Source organism: Culex pipiens, chromosome 3, assembly GCF_016801865.2.
Source record: "Culex pipiens pallens isolate TS chromosome 3, TS_CPP_V2, whole genome shotgun sequence".
Taxonomy (NCBI): Eukaryota; Metazoa; Arthropoda; class Insecta; order Diptera; family Culicidae; genus Culex; species Culex pipiens.
The window spans coordinates 162,061,438-162,088,976 of record NC_068939.1 but is presented as its reverse complement, the minus strand read 5'-3'; the positions used below and the strand labels follow the sequence as shown (position 1 = coordinate 162,088,976).

At 35.3% G+C, this 27,539-nt stretch overlaps 2 protein-coding genes and 1 long non-coding RNA gene across 8 annotated transcripts in view; 2 read left to right on the top strand and 1 right to left on the bottom strand.

The window, feature by feature from the left end:
• LOC120426075 (isocitrate dehydrogenase [NAD] subunit gamma, mitochondrial) overlaps positions 1-27,096 on the bottom strand; it is a 42,136-nt gene extending 15,040 nt beyond the window's left edge. For 3 of the 5 annotated variants that reach the window (XM_039590786.2, XM_052709622.1, XM_039590785.2), the window contains exons 1-4: positions 26,863-27,095; positions 25,956-26,789; positions 25,708-25,894; positions 23,396-23,471 (exon numbers count right to left, since the gene is read on the bottom strand). In XM_039590786.2, coding sequence (XP_039446720.1) covers positions 23,396-23,471; positions 25,708-25,894; positions 25,956-26,789; positions 26,863-26,925 — 1,160 coding nt within the window. In that variant the 5' untranslated portion in view covers positions 26,926-27,095. Of the gene's footprint in view, positions 1-22,783; positions 22,998-23,395; positions 23,472-25,707; positions 25,895-25,955; positions 26,790-26,862 lie in introns of those variants that run through there. The other 2 variants (XM_039590782.2, XM_039590783.2) reach the window with 2 other exon arrangements.
• On the top strand, positions 5,585-7,609 carry LOC128093308 (uncharacterized). 2 transcript variants are annotated; one of them, XR_008212393.1, is made up of 4 exons: positions 5,585-6,580; positions 6,655-6,684; positions 6,742-6,771; positions 6,831-7,609. It is a non-coding gene; the product is annotated as an uncharacterized LOC128093308 (long non-coding RNA). The 2 variants fall into 2 exon arrangements; XR_008212392.1 differs by having other exon boundaries at positions 5,585-6,440; positions 6,509-6,580; positions 6,655-7,609.
• LOC128093306 (probable serine/threonine-protein kinase DDB_G0277071) lies at positions 13,064-15,181 on the top strand. Its single transcript, XM_052709623.1, has 10 exons — positions 13,064-13,500; positions 13,573-13,650; positions 13,720-13,764; positions 13,838-13,909; positions 13,970-13,999; positions 14,067-14,096; positions 14,164-14,214; positions 14,541-14,588; positions 14,653-14,682; positions 14,739-15,181. Exons 1-10 carry the CDS (start codon positions 13,447-13,449, stop codon positions 15,129-15,131), a joined length of 831 nt encoding a protein of 276 aa, XP_052565583.1. The 5' UTR covers positions 13,064-13,446; the 3' UTR covers positions 15,132-15,181.
• Positions 27,097-27,539: the final 443 nt, after the last annotated feature.

The window sequence follows — 27,539 nt, the reverse complement described above, 5'->3', positions numbered from 1 at the left end:
ATTTGGGACGATTTGAAAGATTTAAAAATTAGAAAGTTCATATATTTTCTCAAAGTTGCTGGATTTTTTACAAGCAGTCAAGCCATTAATTGATCCTCACACTCATTTTGACCATTAAAGTTGCTGTTCTATGCAATTTCGTTGCAAAAGATTAATCAGATACAAGATTAAAATAATTTTCGCTAAATTTCAAATTTCCCGGGAATTCCCGGGATTTCCCGGGAAATTTGTTGAAAATTTCCCGTTTCCCGGGAATTTTGTAACCCCGGGAAATTGGACGCTCTAGTTATAACGAGCATTTCCTTAGCTTGTTACACTTGCCCCACTTTCCCCTAGTCATTTCGGACATCAGTAAAATTTATGTCCGGATACATCATAAAAGCCGTCATTGAAATGGTTATTCAAGGTTATGTTATACAAAGGATCATTCCAAACTATTATTTAGTATAAGGCAATTTTAAACACTGCTCTAGGAATGAAATTTGTTTGTCATATTACAACGGAAAAACAGGAAGTAGTGGCCTCAAAATACTCACAAATTACTTTAGCTATTCAAAATCGTTCACTTTTACATTTTCACCAACACATCATCTCGGAGTCAGTTTGTCGGTTACAATTATGGAAGTCACACCATTTGTGGCACCGCTCTTAATTGCATTAATGGTTATATTTGAACATGTTGGTTGAAATTGTATTTTTGTTCAACAAGTGAGGTGTTTAACATTGATAATCTCATTCTAGGGAATATCGGGTCAAATGCATCCTTTTCAAGGAGAAAACAAAACCTTCACCTTAATTACTCCTTCGTTCAGAGCATATCAACTCAACAAAGTAAGTTCAAACAGTGAATTGAATTGAACAAACTGAAGAATATTTTAAAAAAAACATTTTTGATCATTCTATACGTGCCTCGAAATCAGCCAAAGACGACCATCGCAGCCAAATCGAGACTGACTACGAAGGCAAGCAGCAGACCCATCACAACCACAAAGGTAAGTTTGATCACCATCGATCTGCGAGCAACTGAATCTGAGAATTTGTGTGTTTTAAGCGAATCGGACCAACCACCAAACCAATCAAGGTAAAGAAACTCACTACGAATAATTAACCTTTATTTTCGTATAAAAATTTCATTTTGTTTCTAGAATCAACAATTGAAGAAAACAACACCAAAGGTTAGTAAGTAAGGCTGATTCAGCTTGATGTAATTGTTATTGATTTTCACTTTTAGAAAGTTGTTTCTGTAAACATTGGTTCGAAGGCCAAAACTCAGTCCATCATTATTCAACCTCAAACGGTAAGATTTGTGATTGATTCTTTTAAGTATAAAAAAGTTGATTCCAAAACTTTTCTTAACCAGACAATCCCACGCATTGTGTTGTACAGTCCGGTAAGTGCAAACTAACAACAACTAAATATCAAAAACAACAACCACTGAAAGTAAATCTTTACAGCTGAATAGGGCATATGCTATGCCACCGAATATCTTAAGAGAAATTTCCCCTCCAGAAGACACCTCCCCAGCTAATGTCACAAAGCCAACAGAAGACTACGAAGATTACGGCAATTTGACTACGAAGGCGTTGCCAGAACTCTACGATGACCTCACAACGACCGAAGTTCCGAACGCTTCCACCGTCGAGGCCGTAACGCGGAAGAGGTTGAAGCGTCGCAAGACGACCACAAACGATCCGACCACGTCGACCAGACGTCGACTAAAGCGAACGAGAACGACCACAGTTGGGCCGGAGAATGCTTAACGGCTACTGCCACAGAAGCTCAACTGAGCGCTTGCAACGATTCGAACCACCAATTAATTTTTATCTAATGAACAAAAAAAATAGCGTTAGAATATTTTTGACTTGTATCTAAGGCCAAAATTAATATGATTCGCCTACGTGGATGATGCCTTGCTCACACCTTAGCAATGATTTGTCGCATGATAAATTCGAAAAAAATCATTGAATTTACTTTAAAAAAATATAATAGTATTATAAATACAATAATAATAAATAATAATTAATAAATATTATAAATAATAAAAAATAAAAATAAATAGAAAAAATAATAAAAACTTGTTATTTATTGAAATGTCTTTTCGAATACACGGAGAAAAAAGAGTTCCCAAAATCGTGAACAAGCGTTCATGAAAATGGGAACCACGAACAAATTGTTCAAATTTCATGGTACGTTTATCAAAATCGTACCATGGGATTTGAACACTTTGTTCGAGGCTCCCATTTCCATGAACGCTTGTTCACGATTTTGGGAGCTCTTTTTTCTCCGTGTACCGATAAAAAAAAACAATAACAAGCATAGCATAGCATAGCATTGGTGTCTAACCGTAGTTGCTACTCCGTTATTAAACAGGACCATCTAGTGGACCAATTGCTCCGTGGACCACAGATGAAGAGTGGGAACCAATCATCCCACTTCGCAACTCTCAACGGTATCATGCTGATCAATACCGGCGCCGGCTACGACCAGTGGTAAGATCGCGGGTAAGTCTTGAGTTACTTGAGACCGCTAAATTGGGTGCGTCTTCGACAAAAAAAATCACGGGAGACTTGAGTGGTTAGTAGGATGGGTATGAGATCAGGAGTCACTGTGGAAGCGATGTTGGCCGGTTAGAGTTAATTATAGTTATTAATTCTTCGTATGTTCTTATATTCGTCTTGAAAAGCTTTCTTATTATAAAAAAAATCAAGCTGTTGACAATTTCAGAAAAAAAAGAAATTTAAACAAAAATTTCGTTGAAACATCCCTTGAAAATTGAAACACTCGTAATTTGGATTTTAAAGAATCTTGTACATTTAGCCTCTAAACTATATTTAAAAGCTATATGAGTAAATCTCTCAGATTTCGATCATTCGATTTTTTTTGTATTTTTTTTTATCTGACTGAAACTGTTTTGGTGCCTTCGGTGCCCAAAGAAGCCATTTTGCATCATTAGTTCGTCCATATACTTTTCCATACAAATTTGGCAGCTGTCCATACAAAAATGATGTATGAAAATTCAAAAATCTGTATCTTTTGAAGGAATTTTTTGATCCATTTGGTGTCTTTGTCAAAGTTGTAGGTGGGTAATTCTCCGCCAACTCACACAGCAGTTGCCCCGACCCCTCTTCGATTTGCGTGAAACTTTGTCCTAAGGGGTAACTTTTGTCCCTGATCACGAATCCGAGGTCCGTTTTTTGATATCTCATTACGGAGGGACGGTACGACCCCTTCCATTTTTGAACATGCGAAAAAGAGGTGTTTTTCAATAATTTGCAGCCTGAAACGGTGATGAGATAGAAATTTGGTGTCAAAAGGACTTTTATGTAAAAATAGACGCCCGATTTGATGGCGTACTCAGAATTCCGAAAAACGTATTTTTCATCGAAAAAACACTAAAAAAGTTTTAAAAATTCTCCCATTTTCCGTTAATCGACTGTAAAAAATTTTGAAACATGTCATTCTAGGGGAAATTTAATGTACTTTTCGAATCTACATTGACCCAGAAGGGTAATTTTTTCATTTAGAACAAAATTTTTCATTTTAAAATTTCGTGTTTTTTCTAACTTTGCAGGGTTATTTTTTAGAGTGTAACAATGTTTTGCAAAGTTGTAGAGCAGACAATTACAAAAATTATGATATATAGACATAAGGGGTTTGCTAATAAACATCACGAGTTATTGCGATTTTACGAAAAAAAAGTTTTGAAAAAGTTGGTCGTCGTTGATCATGGCCGTTCATGGTCACCCGCGACAGACACGGACGACGAAACAAAGAGAAACGCAAAAAGTAACTTTTTCAAAACTTTTTTTCGTAAAATCGCGATAACTCGTGATGTTTATAAGCAAACTCCTTATGTCTATATATATATTTTTTTTTTTTGTAATTGTCTGCTCTACAACTTTGTAGAACATTGTTACACTCTAAAAAATAACCCTGCAAAGTTAGAAAAAACACGAAATTTTAAAATGAAAAATTTTGTTCTCGATGAAAAAATTACCCTTCTGGGTCAATGTAGATTCGAAAAGTACATTAAATTTCCCTTAAAATGACATGTTCCAAAAAATTTTACAGTCGAGTAACGGAAAATGGCAGAGTTTTTAAAACTTTTTTAGTGTTTTTCTCGATGAAAAATACGTTTTTTCGGAATTCTGAGTACGCCATCAAATCGGGCGTCTTATTTTACATAAAAGTCCCTTTGACACCAAATTTCTATCTCATCACCGTTTCAGGCTGCAAATTATTGAAAAACACCTCTTTTTTCGCATGTTCAAAAATGAAAGGGGTCGTACCACCCCTCCGTCACGAGATATCAAAAAACGGACCTCGGATTCGTGATCAGGGACAAAAGTTACCTCTTAGGACAAAGTTTCACGCAAATCGAAGAGGGGTCGGGGCAACTTTCCCGATTTCGTGTGAGTTGGTAGATAATTACCCAGGTATGGATAAGGACTACACTGAAAAAACGTTGCTTAATTCACCTTCAGGTGGGTGGTGCTCTCCTTACATTCATAAAGTAATAAAAAGTTCATTTTTCGAGTGACTTTATAGCCTTTCCTCATTGAGGTGAGGAAGGCAAAAATGATACACGATAAAAAATATTCGGTGATTTTTTATTTAACCTTTCGTCACTAAAACTTGATTTGCAAAAAAAACACTATTTTTATTTTTTGATATGTCTTTGACCGAGTTATAAATTTTCGAATCATTGCTGATTTTTTCAAAAAATCGAAATATCAGTCGAAAAAGTTTTTCATCTTCAGTTTTCGATGTAAAATCAAATTTGCAATCAAAAAGTATTTTAGTGAAATTTTAATAAAGTTCACCGTTTTCAAGTTATAGCTATTTTTAAGTAGCAATTTTAAAATAGTCACAGTTGTTTATTTTTTTTTAAACTAGTGCACATTTTTGCCCAATTTGAAAAAAAATATTTTTGAATAGCTGAGAAAATTTTCTATATTTTGCATGGTAATATATCAGCAACTAAGGGTCGTATCAACAAAGTTCAAAAAATTAAAATGTAGAAAATTTTCTCAGCTTTTCAAACATATTTTTTTCAAAAGTGGGCAAACATGTGCACTAATTTAAAAAAAAATGAAAAACTGTTACTATTTTCAAAACAGTTACCTAAAAATGGCTATTACTTGAAAACGGTGAACTTTATCAAAATTTCACTGAAGTACTTTTTGATTGCAAGTTCGGTTTTACATCGAAATATTAAGTTGAAAAATTTCTCGACCAATTTTGAAAAAAATAGCATTGATTCAAAAATTCTTAACTCGGTCAATAATTTTTTGCACAACCTGGAAATTTTTGAAAAGTTGGCATTTTATGTCCCCAAAAACGTATAAAAAATAAAAATTGTGTTTTTTTGCAGATCTGGAGTTTTTTTTAAGGTTCAAATAAACCAAATTTCGAAATTTTGCTTTTTGGGTGTTTTCGAAACCGCCTTGAGTCCGGGGTATTTAAAAAACACCCAAAAAGCAAAAACTAAAAATTTGGTTCATTGGACCATTTTATAAAAAAAAAACTCCAGAAATCAAGTTTTAGTGACAAATAGTTAAATTAAAAATCACAAAAAATACCGTGTACCATTTTTTCAGTGTAGTCCTTATCCACCTACAACTTTGCCGAAGACACCAAATCGATCAAAAAATTCCTTCAAAAGATACAGATTTTTGAATTTTCATACATCATTTTTGTATGGACAGCTGCCAAATTTGTATGGAAAATTATATGGACAAACTAATGATGCAAAATGGCTTCTTTGGGCATACCGAAGGCACCAAAAAAGTTTTAGCCAGGTTAAAAAATACAAAAATTAAAATTAAGAAAAATACCGATTTCGTAAAGCATTGCTCATATGATACCAAAAAAAATTAAGGCTAATTTCAAAATTGGGCTAGTGTTTTCTGTTCTCAGATAAACTAGAAAATAAAAAGGGTTTTCAAAAGAACCGTATCATTTTTATTTCATCATAAAAGTTTTTTATCAATTCTCAAAAGAAATCTAAACAAATCCAGATTTTGCATTTTTGCTTGAGAAAAAAAAGATTTAGCCAATAAGCTCTTTTCAAACGTTCCCCGTGAGTAAAATTTGTTTGTCGCAGCGTAATCATGCATCCGAACTGACAAAGGAGCAGGAAGTGGTTAACTAAAAATTAAAATAAATTACTGTAGCTTACCAAAAACGGTTCACTTCTTTGTTTCCATCAACACAACACGGACCCCGGAATTAGTTGTTTAGCAACAATCATGGGAATCGCAACGCTTTTGATTGCACTAACGCTCCTGTTTGAACTTGTTGGTTGATGTGGCAATCAACCAGTAAGGTTTCAAGCTTTAATTATCTCATTCTAGGGACAATTGGGCCAAGTTCATCCTACTAAAGAGGAAAACATCAACTCCACCGGAGTTACTCCATCGTTCAGAGTACTAAGTAAAGTATGATTTTATGAACACTACAAACTGAACAAAATCAAAACAAAACAACATTTTTATCACAAACTCAGCCAAAGACGACCATCCCAGCAAAACCGAAACTGACTACGAAGGCAAGCAACAGACCTATCACAACTACCAAGGTAAATCGATCACTGTTGTCACCATAAATAATAACTAAAATTGTTTTTTTTTTTTTTTTTCAACATTTTTTAAGCGAATTGGACAAACAACAAAACCAATCAAGGTAAAGAAATTCACTTCGATATAATAACCTCGTATTAAAAAAAATATTTGTTTGCAGAATCAACAATTGCAAAAAACAACACCAAAAGTTAGTATCGCATTTGAGACTTGTTAGAATGGGTTTAATATTTTATTTACTATTTTCAGAAAATCTTTGTTGAACATATTCAATCAAAGGCCAAAACATTCACAACAACGAAAAAGGTAGGAATACTTAACAAATGAGCAAAACGAAGATTTTAGAAATCAAGTATTTTAACGACAATTTTAGTTGGCTCAACTGAGGAAAACTACGGTGCCCCAATTTCTAGGTATCCCGGTAAGATTTGTGTATTACTTACAAAAAAATATATGTTGATTCCTATTTTAAACTTCAGGAGCCGGATATTGTGTACAGTCTTGTAAGTGAAACAAACGAAATCTACTAGAAAGCAATCTTGAAAAATATTAACACATCATACCATAGGGTACTCCCCCAGAAGACCCTCTTCCTGAAAAAGTCTTTTCGCTTGTGAACGAAGTGAACGAAGATTATGACAATTTAAACGAGACAGTGTCGCCAACCCCCACCGATGACCTCGCGAACGGTGTAGTGCTGAGTACAACAACACTGAATACGACCGAAGTTCCGGACGCGTCCACCGTCGAGGACGTAACTCGGAAAAGGTTGAAGCGTCGCAAGGCGACCACGACCACGTCGACCAGACGTCGACTAAAGCGAACGAGAACGACCACCGTTGGGCCGGAAAATGTTTGAAACCCTGAAAAGGGTTTGCGGCTGATGATTGGTTTTGTAACACTGAATAGTTTTTTTTAAATTGTTTCAACGAATTTCACATCACTGAATACTTGCATTCTGTTTTCTTGAAAAATATCACAAAAGAAGATTCCGACTATTTAAAAAAATAAAGTGTCCGAAATATGTATTTTTGCCCCATTTAAAAAATTACTCTTGATTACAGTATTGATTCCGATTTCGACCATTTTTATTTTTTGTATTTATTTATATGGCTCAAACTTTTGTGGGGGCCTCCCTTATCACCAAAGAAGCCATTTTGTAGCATTGGTTCACCCATACAAGTCTCAATGTCAATGTTTGACCTTTTTGAAATGTTGGTCTTGATTCAAAAATCTTCAAAATGTTTTTTTTTTTTTCGAAAAGATCATAAAACTTTACAAATCGTCACTGTCGTGCTAACTTGTCGAACGTGCAATTTGGGCCAAACTGAGTTAACAAACGCAATTTTGTGCACCTCACTTTTTGACCTTCACAGATCGCCAAAATTCAATGTCAATCCTGAGATATTGAATAAAAGCCACAAAAAAAAACTCCGTGCATTTTTGTCACTTTCCTTACGAAAGATGTTCCCATCTTGTCGTGCTATCTTGACACACCATGAAAATTGATGTAAGTGCGACAATTGGGCAAAGGGATTTTCGGTCAGAACGCGTTTGACACACGTACAAGCCCCGACTACCGTAAACATTTGTAATTATAACTCGGGACTCCTGCAGCCAAATTCAACCAAACAAAACGTGTTTGTTATTGTTTACATTGCGTGCTCTCGTTTATTTGTTTTTTTCAAGGTCGAACATCAATACGCGTTTTTTTTCGGAACGTCAAAATGCGACGTGCGACAAGTTGGCACGACAGCGTCGAAATGTTTTATTTTATTTGCTGAGATATTGTCATTAGAAAATGTGGAAATTTTTGGATTAGACAATTTTATTGGAAATTTTCATAACTTTTTGGAGAAAAAACTATTTTCGGGAATGGATAATGATGAACACTGTTTAAAATAGTCAAAAAACGTGAATTTGTCAATTAAATTAAACTTTAAGTACCGTAAACCGGGGTGACTTTGATAGAATTTCGATTTGTTTTTAGAATATTTTCCAACAGGTAAGGTTTTTCTCAAGATTATTATTTTTAAAACATGTACTGGGGTAGGCCACACAAAGTCCATGCACTATTTTGGAAAAAAAAGTTTTTTCAATAGTGTTTAGAAAAATAGTTACGTTAAAAATTCTTGGTTTTAATTCCGGGGTGACTTTGATAGTCATAGTTTTTCTTGTTAAAATCATATTTAAGATGTTCAAACCTTATTTGTACGTTAAATGTACCATCACTAAAGTAGTTGATATAGTTTGTAAGAAAAAAATCAATGTTTATATTAAGTTAACTAAGTTTATAAGCTTTTTAACAAAATACATATAAATTTTAGGTAAAATTGTTAAAAAGTCGGAATTTTGCCTGAAATTTGTTAAAAATAGTTTTGTTTATAAAATTATCGATTTATATTGCATTTTATACTGAATTCGAAGCACGAATCACAAGTTTTCACATTTTACATGAAATTTGTTCAACTGAATTTGCCTATAAATTTGGAGATTTTTTTGAATTGTGTTTCAAAAACACATATTATTTATTATTTACAAACTTATTTAACCTTCTCCTAGTGGAAAATTGTCCAAAGAATCCGAAAATGCATTCCGTTTTCCGATTAAAAATCATGTTCATTGAGAAAATTATGACACTTTGAGAAGTTTAAAATAATGACTTTCATCCACATTTTCTTAACTATAGTTAACTAACTTTATAAACTTTTCAAAAATTTATGAAAAGTTCTTCATGAGGTACTTTGAACACTTCTCTACCACGGTCAGTATGTTTCTGAACCATTCCTTACGTAGTTTAATTGTACTCTTCATTTTGCGGGAAAATCGCAAACCTATCAAAGTCACCCCGGCTATCAAAGTCACCCCGGCTATCAAAGTCACCCCGTTTTACGGTAGCTGTATCATGATAAAAAATTTAAGTACTCTTCGATTGCAAATTTGATTGACAATTAAAAACTGAAGCAAAAAAATGTTTTGTCTGAAACTTATAAAAACATTTTAAAAATCAAAAATTAAAGCTTCGAATTTTAGGAAATTGTATTTTTTTTTTATTAATTTATTTGAAAAAAAAATAATTTAAAAACCGGCAACATTTTTTTCGTGTACCTAATTCTATTTTTGAATAGTCCTCATTAATCCTACAACTTTGCCGAAGACACCAAATCGATCAGAAAATTCCCTCAAAAGTTACAATTTTTTACGAATATTCATGTAGCCTTGTATGGGTGAACCAATGACACAAAATGGCTTCTATGGTCATAGGGAAGGACCCCACAAAGTTTGAACCAAATAAAAAAATATAAATAAATTCAATTTCCGATTTTGGTGGAGAGTTGCTCAATAAAAATGTTAAAATTTAAATTAAAATGGAAATAAAAGTTTCCAAGATATCGCGATTTGAAAAAAAAGACTACTTCGGTGACACTGAAAATATCTTATGTTTAACAAAATTCGAACTTTAAGACGCTGTATCTCAACAACCAGCAGTCCAATCAACCAAGTCAACATTTTTTTTATACATCCTTGCAGGTGAGCAACTCTCTACGAATTCAGCCGATTTCTTGAAATTTCATCATTTGTATTTTTTATTCGACAAAATTTTAATACTGATGGGAACTATTCAGAAAAATAAATGTACACGGAAAAAATGCAAATTTTTACATTTATGTACAAAAAAAAACTTTATTCTGAAAATCCGTATTTTTTTAAATTTTATTGAGGGACAAAAATCTGCAACTGTTGAACCACAGAGAAGTACGAACAAAATTGTTGCGGCCGAGTTATATATCCAATTTTTATTATTATTATATATTCAATGTTTTTTTTTCATATTTTGTATGTAAAAATTCAAAAAATCTGATCTTTTGAAGGAATTTTTAAATCGATTTGGTGTCTTCTGCAAAGCTGTAGGTATGGATATGGACTACACTGAAAAAAATGATACACGGTAAAAAAAGGTGATTTTTAATTTATCTTTTTATCACTAAAACATGATTAGCAAACTTTTTTTTTGTTTCATTTTCTTTTATGTTTTAGGGGACGTCAAATGTAAACTTTTAGAATTTCCAGAATGGGCAAAAAATCTTTGACCGAGTTATGAATTTTTGAATCATTATCTTTCTTTTTTGCCTTTCTTACTAAAGAAAGGTATAGGTTTTACTTTATGGCTGGACGTCATTTTCATCTTCGTAAATAAGACGATACAGCATGAATATTAATCGGAAAAATCGCCAAAAAATCACACTGCATTGATTTTTGACGCTCTATCGATTCATCTTGACAGAACTCGTCTATCTCCAACCCTCGAATTTTGAGAAAATAAATTCCGTGGAGATCGAGTGATGTTCGTATGTGGTAAAGTTTTGACAAAATTTGTGTCACGCCGTTCTCAGCTCCCCTGAATCCGATTTTGATTTTTCTAAATGCAGATGAAAGCTAGTGTGCTGAACCTGGGCGAGTTGCCGCTCAAATTTCGAAATATCCATCTGTTTTCGAATGTGGACATACTTTTCAACAAAATACACAGTTTTCTAATGAAAATATGGTCAAAATTTTTCATTTTCATATCTCTTATTTATTTCAAAAATTGCATTTTTCGAGTTCTACAACCCCCCAAATTTATATCCAGATTCATAATATGGTTCTGGAGTTAGAGCCGTTTAATTAACCTACCATAAGAAAAAAAAAATCCCTAAAAAAAGGTAAAAGCCCACCTGGTGACATTCGCCAACATTTTTCGTTTCTAATTTTACCTGAAATTTCTTCCTACATCCATAGTACAGACCATGAGTGAGCACCTGAAACAAATTCGACATCGATCGGCAATTCCGCTCAATTTTTAGAACGATTTACTTTTTGCCTTTCTTACTAAAGAAAGGTATAGGTTTTACTTTAAGGCTGGACGTCATTTCCAGCTTCGTAAATATGTCGATTCAGCATGAATTTTAATCGGAAAAATCGCCAAAAAATCACACTGCATTGATTTTCGACGCTTCGTCGCCAAATCTTTTCGGTTTCTTTTGCTCTGTCCGTTTTTGCATAACTGTCCAATGATTATGCAAAAACTTTTTTGACATAGGACATTCATCCGGGTACAAACAATTTGTTTCCCGTGTGCTCCTTAAATCGCCTTTAAGTAGGCTTCATTTGTCGTGTCGTTTTATTTAACAGAGTTTATTGGATTCCAATAGGAGCTTTCGAAGCATCTAAGCTTTATATCGTTTTCAAAGTTTTCAATGTACGCGACACCAATGGCTAGGGACCATCCATAAATCACGTGGACAATTTAGGGGGGGGAGGGTATGGCGATTGTCCACGATCCATACAAAAAAGTTTTTTTTTTGTATGGACAATTGTCCACGAAGGGGGGGGGGGGGGTAACAGATTCCCAAAAAAGTGTCCACGTGGTTTATGGATGGTCCCCTATCTACCTAAGGTATTGCGATTGAGTGTGTATTGGTGCGGTTGTAAAAATATCTATCTCTGACTCTCTCACTTTTGTAGATGCTGAATGGCAAGCTTCCCACTGTGCGGTTAACTCGGTTTTGCTTTGCGCCTGCTTTGTTCGGTTTTTGGGCTCGTACCACCTCGTGTGTGTCGTCACTTGCGCATTTAAAGCTATGTTTTTTGGTGAAAATTGCGTTTTCATTTTTTTTTTTTAGAAAGCATATCATTAATAATACCTTGCTTTCATCATAAGATTTTTGGTATCAAGTCAATGTTGTGAATTGAAAGAAGTATTATTATTAAGTAAGAAAGGCTCTATCTCACCCCTGGTGGGATTAAATCGGGTTTTTTCAAAAAAAAAAATCGAAATACTGGTCGCAAAAATTTTAATTTAATTTGCAATCAAAAAGTACTTTAGTGAAATTTTGATAAGGTGCAAATTTCTGAAAAGTTGGGCCTCAAGTCCTCTAAAACATATCAAAAAATAAAAATAGTGTTTTTTTGCAAATCAAGTTTTAGTGACAAAAAGTTAAATTGAAAATCACCATTTTTTACCGTGTATCATTTTTTTCAGTGTAATCCATATACAACTTTGCCGAAGAAACCAAATCGATCAAAAAATTCCTTCAAAAGATACAGAGTATTAAATTTTCACACAGCTGCCAAATTTATATGGAAAATTATATGAACGAACTAATGATGCAAAATGGCTTTTTTGGGCATACCGAAGGCACCAGAAAAGTTTCGGCCGGATTAAAAAATACAAAAATTCAAACTAAAGAAAAAAGACCGATTCCGTAGAGAACTGCTCTTCTAAGTCTCACCCAAACAACGTTCCACAACGCCAATATCTCAGCAATTAATGGTCCAATTTCAATGTTAAAAAATAATTACTGATCTTTTAAAAAAAAAATTCAGACTGACATTTTAAAAGGGGGTTGCATTGAATAATTTGAAAAAAAAAATAATTTAATTATCGAAGAAAAAAGTATTTCCGTGATCAAAAATCATCAAATATTCAGATTTTTCAAATATGCCCAAGACAAAAAAAACGATTCAAAAAATTCTTTCTAACATACAGATTTTCGAAAATTTACATTGGTGTTTTGTATGACTAGTCCACAAAATTGTATGGAAAAAACCAGCAAAATTATTCTTCCAAAAAAAATGGTAATTTTTCAGTAATGACCAGCCTAGGTTGCCATATTCCAGCCGAACGGCAATTGCCTGAGTCATAATTTGCATCAAAATTATGAGTTTTTAAAACACAATAAAAAGCCTGTTTTGTTTTGAAAGGTCAGTTGCCAACTTCGACAAACAGGAAGCAATTTTCCAAATGAATTTTAAATTGCTGTAGCTAGTTGTATCAAAACCATTCATCCACACCTTTCGTAAGTCAGTTTTTCTGTTGACAGTCATGAGGTTTGCACCACTGGTAACGCTGCTGATTTCACTTTTCCTGGTGGAAAATGTCAGTGTGTTTAGTAATGCTCTGTTCGTCGATCGGTGAGATTTAATTGTTTAATTTTATTTTTTATTCCAGGAATCTTCGCAAGTGGAAAACATCACCTCCTCGGAAATTTCCCCCTCTTTTAGATTTTTTCTACCTGGCCAAGTAGCGGTGTGTTGAGATTTGCTCTTATAAAACAAAACAAAGACAATTTGTAAAAATTTATCCTCATAATTTCAGCCAAAAACTACAGTTCGAACGAAGCTCAAACCATTGACAACGAAGGTAACAATTATCCAGAAATTAAGCACTTGAAATAGAAAATCGCATGATTTTTTTTTTTTTTTTTTGTTGCAAGGCAAACTCGAAGAATCAACCAATCATTCAGTGGCCTACAAAGGCAAGTAGCAGAATTACAACAACCACCAAGGTAAGGTTTGGTCACCCTCAACGAATTTAAAATTGTGCAAAAATGTTTCATTTTTTCAAGCGAAATGGACAAACCACCAAACCTATCAGGGTAACGCAATTAACACCGTTTGAATTAAGCTTCCCTTTTAAAAAATGTAAACTTTTTTTTTCCACAGAATCAGCAGTTGCAAAAAACAACCCCAAAGGTTAGTATCTTCCTGAAGAAAAAAAAAACATTTGTAGGGTGTTATTTTAACATATTGCAATTTAAAGCGTACTCAAACTACTAAAGCAAAGGGCAAAACAGTCACCACTACGCAGAAGGTGAGCATCAAACCTACCCAGGGTAGCCAAATGTTTACCCATTCGTGAGGAAAAAGAACACGGACTAAGAGTAAAAAGGTACTCTTCAAAAAAAACCCCGTTCAAAAAAGTGCCGGTTACGCGATTCAATCCCGAGCCCTTTGACTTATCGAATTTGTGCCTTTGCTGTATCGGCCAAATCGGTTCGATGAATATGTGGTGGGCATTTACCAGTACAGGCCACTTTGAATGAACCAATGAACGGACTCAAATGTAGCCGTGATCTTTTAACTCATGACCGTCTACTGTGGGTGTAAAAACAAAACCCAAATAATTCACAATTTCAGCTTGCTCAAATGAAGAAAACTACTCCACGAGCAGATAAACCCCCAAAGGTAAAATTGTTTATTTTTATTTGTTTTTCAAATCATTTAACCTCCACCAAACCTTGTTAAACAGCCATTGCATGCGCTTTTTTTCAACAGTCCTGTAAGTTGAGTTCTAGTTTCTCATAAAAAAAAAGTTATGATAGTTTTCCACTTTAGTTTGCAGATTTGACAAAAAGGGTTTCCGAGCCTACCCTAATCGGAATACCAAAATCGCCGTCCTCGACAAATTTCAGCTCGTTCGACTCCACGATGATTGTTGGATACGGGATTACATTTGCGCCAACAACCAGCACTACCACTGAGGACTACGAAGATTACGGCAATTTAACTACGACAGAGGAGCCGGAACTGTACGACGACCTGAGCGCGAGCAACAACACGGCCTGGACGGTATCGTTGCCGACCATGGTTCCGGACGCGACCACCGTCGAGGAAGTAACTCGGAAGCGGTTGAAACGTCGCAAGACGACCACCATCGATCCGGCCCTCACCACCAGACGTCGGCTGAAGCGCAGGAAAACGACCACCGTTGGGCCGGAAAATGTCTAACTGATGAGTGGAATGAATCAGATTTCAATAAACATGTTAATTTCTTTAAATTAGACTTTTTAAGCAAAAAAAATCTTTCCAACTTCGCTTCGTTGGATTTCGTCAGGTTTATACTGCCGTTCTACGCATAATTGTCCCATGTAATTTTTGGACGATTTTGACTTTTTATCATTTTTAAACTTAGTTTTACGTATACTTTCAGAAAAACACATAAAATCTAGTACTTTGTTAGGAAACTCACCAAAATCAACACCAAGTCTGTTTGTCCCATCGTTGAACTTCTACGCATAATTGTCCCACCAAGTATTTTCTATCACGAAATCATGAATTTTACGAAGTATTTCATTTTGTTTACCTGTTTACCTTCGAGAGGATTACAAATAAGGGCGATAAAATGTTAACCGGGGTGATTAGGGACATATAGGGCGAATAGAGACCTACGGGACAATTATGCGTAGAAACACAGAAATCGATCGATAAATTTCAATCGCGTTTTTCTCAGATGCACTTTTTTGAACATGGGACAATTATGCGTAGAACGGCAGTATACAAGTTGCATAGGAATTATTGGGAGTAGAACCAATCAGATTCCAGATTGTTGATGCTCGACTTGTTCAACAGAATAAGGAAAAATCTCCACAGTTTGCTCAAATCAAGATTTACAGTATGTAAAAAAAGTATTTACACCCCTTGGGCACTATGCACATTTTGTGATGAAACATGTAAAAAAAATAAAGTTTGACAGGAACCTAGTACTACGTTTTGTTCAAAAACTCATGCCAAACATTTTGCTACAAAAAGCTCATGAAAAGATGATTTCTATAAAAAAGTTATATAACAAATACTATTACGAAAATAAAAAAGGTGCAAAAAAAGTTTGTACACCTTTCGAAAAATTAACATAAATAATGTTATTTGTTGACAAATCACCATAAATCCAGTCTCCCAACTCCAAATAGGCATCCTTGACTGATTAAAAAAATAATTTGGATTGAATATAAAGTTTACTAACTACTTAGCAGCAGTTCCATATGAAAGTTAAAGAAAAAAAATAAAAGTGCTTCGATTTGGCTCAAAATTTTTCTGGGGGTTCCTTGGCCAAAATAATTAGACCCGTATTTTTTTGTTTGGCCATTAGGGTGGCCTACGTCGTGTTAGGGTGGTCCGAAAAATGGCAATTTTCGTCGATTTTCACAAAAACCACTTTTTTCAAAAAATCATAACTTCGCTCCATTCCAACCGATTTTAGCTGTCTAGGGTGCAAATGAAAGATGATAAGTTGGACTTCCAAGAAAAAATAATGTGGAGTTTCAAAAATCTAGCCTAACATTTGAAAAAGTCTAATGAAAACATCAAATGCCGTTTTGACGGTGTCTGGACCAAAGAGCCTATATCTGAAAATATTTTTAACGGATTCCTCGGACATATCATATCAAAAATTGGGCGAGGTTCATTAACAGGATTCAGAGATATGATTTTTTGAAAATAAAATCCGGGTTTTTCGACGCGCCGCGCGCGAAAACGGGAGATTGACGAAATCGGCAAAAAATCAACTTTTTTCACTAAAACTGCGATAACTCGAAAATTTCAGCGATGACCTATAAATGTTAGGGTACCAAAAGTTGCGTATTTCAATTACGAAAATTTTGGTACCCTAACATCTATAGGTCATCGCTGAAATTTTCTAGTTATCGCAGTTTTAGTGAAAAAAGTTGATTTTTTGCCGATTTCGTCAATTTCTCGTTTTCGCGCGCGGCGCGTCGAAAAACCCGGATTTTATTTTCAAAAAATCATATCTCTGAATCCTGTTAATGAACCTCACCCAATTTTTGATATATTATGTAAAATTGTTCGAGGAATCCGTTAAAAATATTTTCAGATATAGGCTCTTTGGTCCAGACACCGTCAAAACGGCATTTGATGTTTTCATAAGACTTTTTCAAATGTTAGGCTAGATTTTTGAAACTCCACATTATTTTTTCTTGAAAGTCCAACTTATCATCTTTCATTTGCGCCCTAGACAGCTAAAATCGGTTGAAATGGAGCGAAGTTATGATTTTTTGAAAAAAGTGGTTTTTGTGAAAATCGACGAAAATGGCCATTTTTCGGACCACCCTAACACGGCGTAGGCCACCTTAATGGCCAAACAAAAAAATACGGGTCTAATTATTTTGGCCAAGGAACCCCCAGAAAAATTTTGAGCCCGATTGGAGAACTTTTATTTTTTTTCTTTAACTTTCATATGGAACTGCTGTTAGTATAAAAGTTTATATAACTCTGGAAATTCTATATAAAACTTATCTAAACTTAATTTTGCAAACTTTAAATTCAACTAAATGTTCATATATTACCATAGAATTGCTAAATAAACATTTTGGAGTGGGTATAACACCGTTTGGGGGTATTTGTATCGATAGAATAGATTTTTCGTTGGAATTTCGTACCAACCCGGAATTACGTCGTAGGAAAATCCGCCGGCATTTGAACTGGTTCACGATTCACAAGTCAACCTATGTGGAATCGGAAAGGGCATAAAATTTCCGATCTTTTGATACCCATACATCTAGGTTTTCTTTAAAACCTACGTTTTTAAATATATGGGAAAGTAGAACTTTTCAGCATTTATTTTGAAAAGTGTTGCTATTTGATTCTGTTATTTTTGGTACAGAAAAGTAGGCTATTTCGTCGTTCAAGAATGACAGGAAAAATAAGTAGTTTCACGACAGAATTGCAAAAAATACTTTTTGATTGCAAATTGAATTTTACATCGAAAAATGAAGTTGAAAAATTTTTGCGACCAATATTTAGATTGTTTGAAAAACTCTATATGAATTCAAAAAATCATAACTCGATCAAAGATTTTTTGCCCATTCTGGAAATTTCTGAAAAGTTGGCTTTTGATGTCCTCTAAAACATATCAAAAAAATAAAAAAAATAAAAATTGTGTTTTTTTGCAAATCAAGTTTTAGTGACAAAAAGTGAAATTAAAAATCACCAAAAAATTTTACCGTGTATCATTTTTTTCAGTGTAGTCCATATCCATACCTACAACTTTGCCGAAGACACCAAATCGATCAAAAAATTCCTTCAAAAGATACAGATTTTTGAATTTTCACATATCATTTTTGTATGGACAGCTGCCAAATTTGTATGGAAAATTATATGAGCGTAATATTGATGCAAAATGGCTTCTTTGGGCATATCGAAGGCACCAAAAAAGTTTCAGCCGTATTAAAAAATACAAAAATTAAAATTAAATAAAAAAGATTCCGTAGAGGACTGCTCAGGAGAGATGGAGCCAAAAATCATTATTTTGTAAACATAGTTTTTGATGTTAAAAAATATTTTGTTGCAATTCATTGAAAAAAATCTTCAAATTATTTTTAATCATCTATCGCAATATTAATTATATCAGAAATTCAGCATAAATGAGGGTTTTCGTTAAATTTAAACCAAATCTCTCAGTTCTCTATTTTTTCAACAAAGATGGCGGTCAATCACATTCAATTAGAACACGCGTTTAGCGCCATATTTATGCACTGCTAATTGGCCGCGTTAAAAGCTTTTTCAGGAGCTTGTGGTTTCAAGTAAGCTTTTCGCATGCCTAATGGCACTTGACAGCTAAAACACACTGGGTTTTAAAGAAGCTTGCGATAAAACCATTTGGCATGACATTGCCGTTGGGTTTTCAAGACTCTCTTAAAACTTTCATAAAACCGGATTTTTTTTTCGCAAAAAAAAAAACTTTCGTGGGACTGTACATTGGTTTTTCATGAAAATTTAAAATGTTTTCAAAGGAGTTCAAACATGCTGGATATGATTATACACGCGGGAAAATGCATTTTAACTGGTTTTCAATAGATTAAACTTTAATTTTCATTAATATTTTCAAGTTTTTCGAATTGCCCCCTGATTATTCAGGCCAATTTTGAAGGGGGGGGGGGGGAGGGTGAGGGGGGGTCGACATAAACTTTGAAAAATATTTGCACCGACCTTATTGTTTGATAAAATTCATCATTTTCAAGTTATAAGCATTTAAAAGAGAAATTTTTCTTTAAAAACCAGGTTTTTGCAATTTAAAAATATCAGGGGAAAAATATAATTAAAAATTTCATACAATTTCATATTTTATTTTATTATTTTTACATTGTTGATCGGACTGCTAGTTGCTGAGATATCTCAAATCATGCATTTTGTGAAGAAGGGGGGGTCTTTCAGTGTCACCAAATTAGCCCTCATTTTTCAACCCGCTACAGATCATTTTTAACAAAATTTAAACTTTAGTGGATTGTTGAAAACACCAAATCGATCAGAAAATCCCTTCTCAAGATTTTTTATGGTTTCTTTTGACAAATTTTCATCCCAATTTAAAAAAAATACTAAATAAAAATCTCGAAAAAACATTGCGAAATGCTACAGAATTAATCAACCTTCTTTTCATGAAAATTTAAACCTTTAATCTATTGTTTTCTTTTGAAATCCATGCACGAAAATTCGTGCTTAACATTATTTAATAATGTACCTAATGATTTCTTAATGTGCAAATAATGGGGCACACTGGATTCTGTAAAATCTCATTAAGTTGTTTCAAAACAGTCTAAAATATGATCAACAGTTTGACGGTTGTGACATTTTTTGCGTTGGTAAGCAAAATACTTTTTTTTCTTGTAAAACATAATGTCTCATTGCGCCTCATCTCAGTTGCACCAGAATGGATTCACCTTGCAAGCAAATTTGCATACTACAAAAAAAATTCAATCCACCACTCAGGTATGCCCAGAACTCCCAAAAAAAAAAAAAAGAAATCAATAAATAATTCAATAAACTTCCAGACGCGACAAGCACTGTGCTACGATGCGAATACTGGCCGCGTAAATGGTAAGCTTCTTATACCTTTTAGTTTTTACTGACTCTACAAAGCTATCCCACAACTAGATCCGAAAAGCTTTATCAAATATTGTGGCTTCGCTGATGAGATGATATTAACCATCCAAAAACCAGTAGATACGGCAAAAGCTGAGCAAGTTTTTCAAACTGTTATGGTACGATGTTGAAGTCTTTAAATATAAATTTCTAGTCTAAATGTTCTCCCAGGGTCAACTTTATGGGTGCTACAACCGAGATAATGGTGAATTTATTGCGATGTCTAAGCTTGATGAAAATTCCAAAATAAAGATAAGATGTGGATTCATCAGTAAATCTTCAATCACGGTTTGAATAAAATTCGGATTTGTAACTGTTTGAACTGATTTGATTTGATTTGATTGATTTCTAGCATAAAACAACCTCGAGCCCAAAACTACCACAAAATTTACGATATGTAAGTTAAAATTAAATTAAAAAAAAATAATAAAAATACATTTTTGAAAATAAACATTTCACTTTCTGCAGGGAACATACAAATTAAATTCTGAAAATTTAGCCGATACTTCATGGAATGAGACGGCTAATAATGACACAACGCACTTAAGGCAAAAAATTGGTCATAATGTGGAATTACAAGAGATCTTTACCAATCCAACAACAACAACCAAAAAACGGAGCAAAGTTCACCGAACAACAGGCACTTCAACACTTCCGCCAACCAGGAAGCTTCTCAAACGGCTAAAGACGACGACGACTGGTACGGAGCAGCCACGCAACGGTGGTTTTAATCTATAAATATACTGAGAAATTCGGATTTGATTTTGGCAAAGTTTTGAATAAAAAAAAAGAAACAGCGGTACTTATTATTATTATTTATCTTATTAATGAGCTAACAGCCGAAGGCTGGTTCAGCTCAGATCAGCGGTTCTTTGTAATTCTGGTCATGTCTGTAACATAGCCACTCACAACTTTTTAATACCTTTTCTGTCACTTTTGGGTGCTTTTTTCTGCTAAACTTTGGTGTGTTTCGTTTTAAGGTAATTTAACAACATAATTTATTTTTATTTATTTCATTTTTATTTTCACTCAAGGCGCCCCTCCTTCCCCTAAACCTCCTGTCGAGTGATGTAAGCAAAAATTATAAATATTGAAATAACATGCAATAGTTTCAATGCTTACATGAAAAAGTGTTTCAAAATGCATTTTACACTAGTTCAGTTGTTTATCAATCATTAGTATTCAAAAAATGGAAGATTTGACGAAAACAAAAATTTAAGCGAAAAAAAACCTTTTTTTGAAACCAAACATTAAAATTTTCAAAAATTCTAAAGATTTTTAAATCAACCCAAACGTATAATTTAAACGCAGAGGAATACATTTTAATTTGATTTCATCTGATTGCACTTAAATTTCCATCGAAATTTTGAAGTTTTTGAAGTACCAGCCTAATCCGTATTTTTTTTAATTTTTGTATACGTTTTAGAGGACAAAACCCCGCATCTTTTAAGCCATTCAGAAGCATGGACCAACATTTTGCCGACGAGTTATGATTTTTTTTTTAAATAGTGATTTTTGTAAAAACAAAAATGAAATCCTGTACCAGAAATTTTTTGACCTCATTTTTTTGTGTAAAACAAAATCGAATTTGCAATCGAAAAGTACTCAGCAATTTTTTTATTAATTACATAGTTTTCAAAATAAAACCATTCAAAGTTATGTTTTGTCCGAAACATTCCGGTTTTTTGAGTAATTTGAGTGGAGATTGAACGAATAAGCTGGGAGATGAAAAGAGAGTGGAATGCGTAACGTGATTTTCGAATGATCCCACTTTGTTTACATCTTAAAAACAGTAGAAGCTGTTTCAAGCACTAGCGTGACTCTTTCATTGCACTTGGATATTTTGTTTTGAAATCCGATGGGTAGAGTTTTGCGACGTCGGTTTGGAACAAAATGAAAGCGAGAGCTCCCGAAAGTGCAGTGCACATTTCGAGACAAAGTACACCGTCTGAATAAAATAACGTGTTGTACTAGAAAGAGTGCCGTGAAGAAAGAATTTTAAATCTTGCAGTTTTCAGAAAAAAATTACAAAAGTTCAGTATAATAGTTCCGCTTTGACAGGTCAAAACGGTTCCGCTTTTGAGCCCCTCTATTGGCTGATGCACGAAGTGATTTGTTTACCCTTTTTTGGTACCCTCCGTAAAACGTCAAACCGTTCAAATTTGCTGCCGGATCTTTTCCGAGAGAGATCCGGAAAAATATCCGGCAGCAATTTGTGTTGATTTGACGTTTGCGCAGGGTGCCGTAAAGTTTGGTTATGTTCTGCTTGCAAAAGACAATTCGACCCCCCAGCGAATTACCTAATATTGTGCTGTGACTGTGAGTTTGGCAGGGCGAACCTCGAGCAGCTTAAATTCGTGATATTATTGCTTGCAACGATAAAGCTTATTTTTCTGAGTATAATGGCCTTTTGTACGACCGCAAATGATATGAAATTGAATTTTGTTTATCAATTTTTAAAAAATAACTTCACGGCCCTTCTAGGCGGAAAGCATCCTACTTGACTGCTCGTTCCAAGGGAACCATAGTTGATCCATCGTAAATTGTTGTCTTGTCAATTTATTTGAAAAATGGCCTTTTGGACCCTATTGAGAAGAGTTACGTCGTTCATAAATAAATGTTCGATAAATGACTGGTGATATTCCGATTTTCATTACAATTTTGTTACAATTGAAATTTGAAACTTTACACAGGAAAAAAAGAGTTGAAAGTTGTAAACAGTAGTGATATTATCCTTTCAGCGATGTTGTAATATTTAATAAAACAGCAATGTTTCATTTCATAATCGATGGCAAAAAGAAAACAAGAATCACAATCAGTCTCTCAAACAGCGAGAGAGGAAAAATAAGGGAAATTATTCACACCAAAGAAGTTATCAATCTCGGGCTCTGTTAATATCAGTTATTAAGGAATTAAAGGTCGTTTGGCATCCCTCCGTGATGCCTGAGGATCGGTGTAAACGTGTGGTTGGGTTAGCATGTTAAAAAAGATGAAGAAAATGACACAAGAAAAAAACGAGAAAAGAAATGCGAAACGTTGGTTTAACACACTATTGCTACGGTTTTTAGTCTAGTGAAATGTTTTGCGCTATTTGATTATTAGTTTTTTTTTTTTCTAAATCTAAAATGTCAATCACCAAAGGCTCACTCAAAACTTTCATTCACTCCAAACGCGCGTCAATCAAACATTCTCCAAATAATTCTACAACACCTACAGAAAACCAACATTGCCAATCAAACAATTCAAATAAGAGGTTAGTACAAATTTCGACTATTCTAGATGAAATTTGCACCGCAACTGTTAGTACTACATGGTTGCGCACTCGAAGCGCCCGCACTTACCAGTAGGTTCTCTTCTCCGCCAGGTGCTGCAGAATGTTCTGAATCACTTCTGTGCTGGTGTTTTGGCCGCCCAAATCTGCAAGAAAAATGATGAAAGTGAACCATTGTAAGTACGTCAAGTGGGATAACAAGAGCAGAAAAGTTACACCTGTTCAAGTTGGCTATGCAGTTGCCACCGCAGTTGGCACACTTGTCGCGCGAACAAAACTTTGCCCAATTATGAAATGTGATGATTGGACTTGATTGGTCTCAATGTGCGATTTTTGAGAGTCTCAAGAGCAATTCCATTTCAAATCAGGAATTTTTCTGGTACTTTTCTACCCGACCCTCTCCGATTTCAATGAAACTTTTTAGACATGTTATCCTAGGCCTATATAAGCCATTTTTGTGTATATGGAGCCAATTTTACTCAAAAATTACATTTGAGAAGGTACGCCCTTATTTAAATATTTTTGTATTTTGTAATTTAAAAATTACTGTATCTCGAATCCGTTGCATCGTATCAAAAAGTGGTCAAAGACAAACTTGTAGGAAATTGGACGGGCTTTCTGAAAAAAATACACTGAAAGAAAAAAACATGCCACTTTTATGAGATTTTTCAATTTTTATGTTTAAAGGTCAAATTTTAAGGTGATGTCACGATTTTTTTTTCGTTCAAAATTTTTGAGGAAAAAGACTAAGATGTTACAAAAAGACTGACGAAAAATGCAGGATGGTATGTCTCTCCTAAAAAAATACAAAAATCATTTACTAAAACTGTTTTTTTAAAAAGTGGTCTAAACGTACAAATTTTTAAAAACCGGTAGTGGGAATCGATTCGCCAGACAATTTTACATAAAGTCTCCATATTGACCATTGTCCTATGTCCAATCCTTGGGACGATACAGCAGTTTAAAAAATTAAAATGTCGAAAAAATAAGGATTTTTGGTGGTTTTTGCAATTTCTATATGATGACTTGATTTTTCAGTTTCGAAAATATTTTTACCGGAAAGCTCGTCCAAATTCCCATCAGTTTGCCTTTCACAGCTTTTTAATTTGACTCGTTTTAATATTTGCGTAGGGGAGAGTGGGGAGACTTGATCCCCTTTTTTTGTATCGCACATAACTCTGCCAATTTCTCACAAAACTATGAACTTTTTGCATGAATTGAAAGCTTACACATTCAACTTTGTTTGGCTGATCAGGGTATTTTATCAGAAATACTGTTCGAATCATGCCAAGCGTTTTAAAAAAATATTTTAAACCGACATTTTTAAAATGTTGGGGGTAATTTGATCCCCCTTTCAACATTTTGAAGAAATCTTAAGCAAAATGTTTCTTATTCATCCAAACTTTTAATTTTCTATAAGATACAGCAATTTCACATTAAACCTGTACGTTTGTGTTCAAAATATAACAAGTTTAGCATGTATAATATTTAAAAACTTTAAATTTTCTTTTTTAGACCAAAATTGAGCATGTTTACAAAAGCTGGTAATTTTTGTTTACAAAACTTTTGAAAAATGGTTCAAACTGCAGTTAGTTATGTACAACTTTACTAAAGGAAACTATGTACGAAAACCCAGCCCAATTATTTAATCTTGAGGCTGATTCCAGTGACTGTAAAAAATGCAGGGATCAAGTCTCCCTAAACGCACTTTTTTTAAACAATTGATTGTAAAAATAGTATGACGATAAATTTAACGTCAAATGCGTAAGGGGTTTGAAGTTGAAATGTTTATCAAACAATTCATATATAAAAATATTTTTTCGAATAATTTTTGAGTGTTTTCTATACTTATCAAAACAAAGAAAAAAGATCTCTTGGAAGTTTTTTGCAGCACTTTTTAGAAAAATGTATGTAACTCAATCTAAACATTTTTTTATTTTTATTCTTCGTTTTCTAAAATGAGTTTTAGTCAATTTCGCACAACTTTCTAGAACAAAGCTAATTGTTTTACCCACATGCTGACGAGATACAGGCTTGGGATCAAGTGTCCCCGGGGATCAAGTCTCCCCACTCTCCCCTAAGCTTATTTACTATTCAGATTTCTACCACACTGAAAAAAATATTCTTATTATCGGGGTCGGGGTACAAAAGTACCAGAAAAATTCCTGATTTGAGCTTACTTTGGGGTCCCCAGAAACACGTGCACTTAGAACTTTTTAAAAATATTTGGACAGAGCCGAATGGTTATTTTCTTAAGTTGGATTTTTTTAATTGCAGTTCCGTGAGCCGTGTCCGATTTTTTTTTATAGCGGCACATTGTATTGACGATTTTTACGGGGATCTTCCTAAGGCAATACATTGGTTACGCAAAGTTCAACCCACCTGGCGTGTGAATGCCGTCAAACTCGATCGTCTTGTGGATCGCGTCCGAGATGCAATCGGCGTGATAGCGATGCCCCAGATGGTACAGCATATCGACGGCGGCCTGCAGCATCGCCACCGGGTTCGCCACGTTCTTGCCGGCGATGGCCGTGCCGGTGTTGCGGGTACCGGGCTCGAACACGGCATACTGGAAGCAAGATGTTGTTGAATTAGAAGGTGATCGCCAAATGGGTTTTGTTTGCACTCACGTGATCGCCGTAGTTTCGGCCCGAGAACAGACCGGCGCCCCCGATGAGGCCGCACAGCACGTTGGAAGTAATACTGCCGTACAGGTTCGTGGTGTTCATCACGTCAAACTGGTGCGGGTTCGAGACCAGCTGCATGCAGCAGTTGTCGATGATCATGTCGTTGTGCTGGATGTCCGGGTACTCCTTGGCGACATCCCTGGCCACCTTCAGGAACAGCCCGTCGGCCAGCTTCATGATGTTGGCCTTATGGATGGTGGTCACCTTCTTGCGGTTGTTGTTGCGCGCAAACTCGAACGCATACCGGGCAACACGAGCCGCGTGCTCCACCGTAATGACCTTCATGCTCTCGACCACCCCGCGGACACTCTCGTGCTCCAACATCGCGTACTCTCCCTCGGTGTTCTGCCGCACAATGACCACGTCCACGTTCTGGTGGTGCGCCGGAATTGCGTTGTACGACTTGCAGTGCAGCACGTTCACGTACAGATCCAGCTCGTTACGGATGGCCACGTTACGGGACAACACTCCCGTCGCCTCCGACTTGGTCTCGATGTTACCCTTCAACGCCACTCCATTCCGCTTGATCGTAGTCAACGCGTACTCCAAGTCATCGTTGCCCTCGCTAGCCGGATCAATGTCCACAATCTCAAAGTCCACCGGAACCCCCGCAAACCGGAACACCTCCTTCACGTAGCTCATCAGCTCCGGACCGATTCCACCGCCCGGCAGCATCGTCACCGTATGTCTACCTCCATACTGCGCCTTCGGAATCTGCTCCACCTTGCGCTGGACCGGAACCTTGTGCTGCAGCTCGTACGCGGACACGGCGCAACCCTGAGAAACAAACCACAGTTAACGGGAGAAAAGTTACATAATTTCCCCCCACCGACCGAGGAAAACTTCTTACCCGTTTGAAGATCATCGGGGCGACCACGTCCTGGCCGACGGCACGGAACAATCGGAGAGCCATCTGAGCTGTCTGCTGTTTTCAACCACTGTGTGCGGAAAACGATCTAGGAAGAAGCCCTGTCCCGGGGAAAAAATATGTGACTGAAAAACACGCAGAACCGACGACCACCAGCAAGTCGAGCGCAAGAACTTTGAAGCTGTTTTTCTTATTTTTGCGCGAGGGAGGAAAATAGAGTGTTTGACAGCTCTGGTTCGGCGAATGAAGGGAGAAGAGAGAGAAAAGGGGATGACAGAATGTATGCAAAATTGTACCCATTTGATGCGTCGTTTTGAAGTCAGTTTTGGGTTTCTCATATATGGACCAACATAATGCGTAAAATAACAACACTCTGAAATGATATCAAGCAGTTCTTATCATTTTTCAGCAATTGAGCACAGCTCGACGTCGTCGTACGTGCTATCTTGTCGCACCCATTTATAATTACAAATGTTTACGGTAGTCTAACTTGTACGTGCATCAAACGCGTTCTGACCTGAAATCCCTTTGCCCTTTGTCTTACATCAATTTTCAGGGAGTGGCAAGATAGCACGATAGCAGGTTAAAACTTCTTTCATATGAAAAGTGACAAAAATTTTCGGAGCTCTTTTGGTTTTCATTGAATATCTCAGGATTGA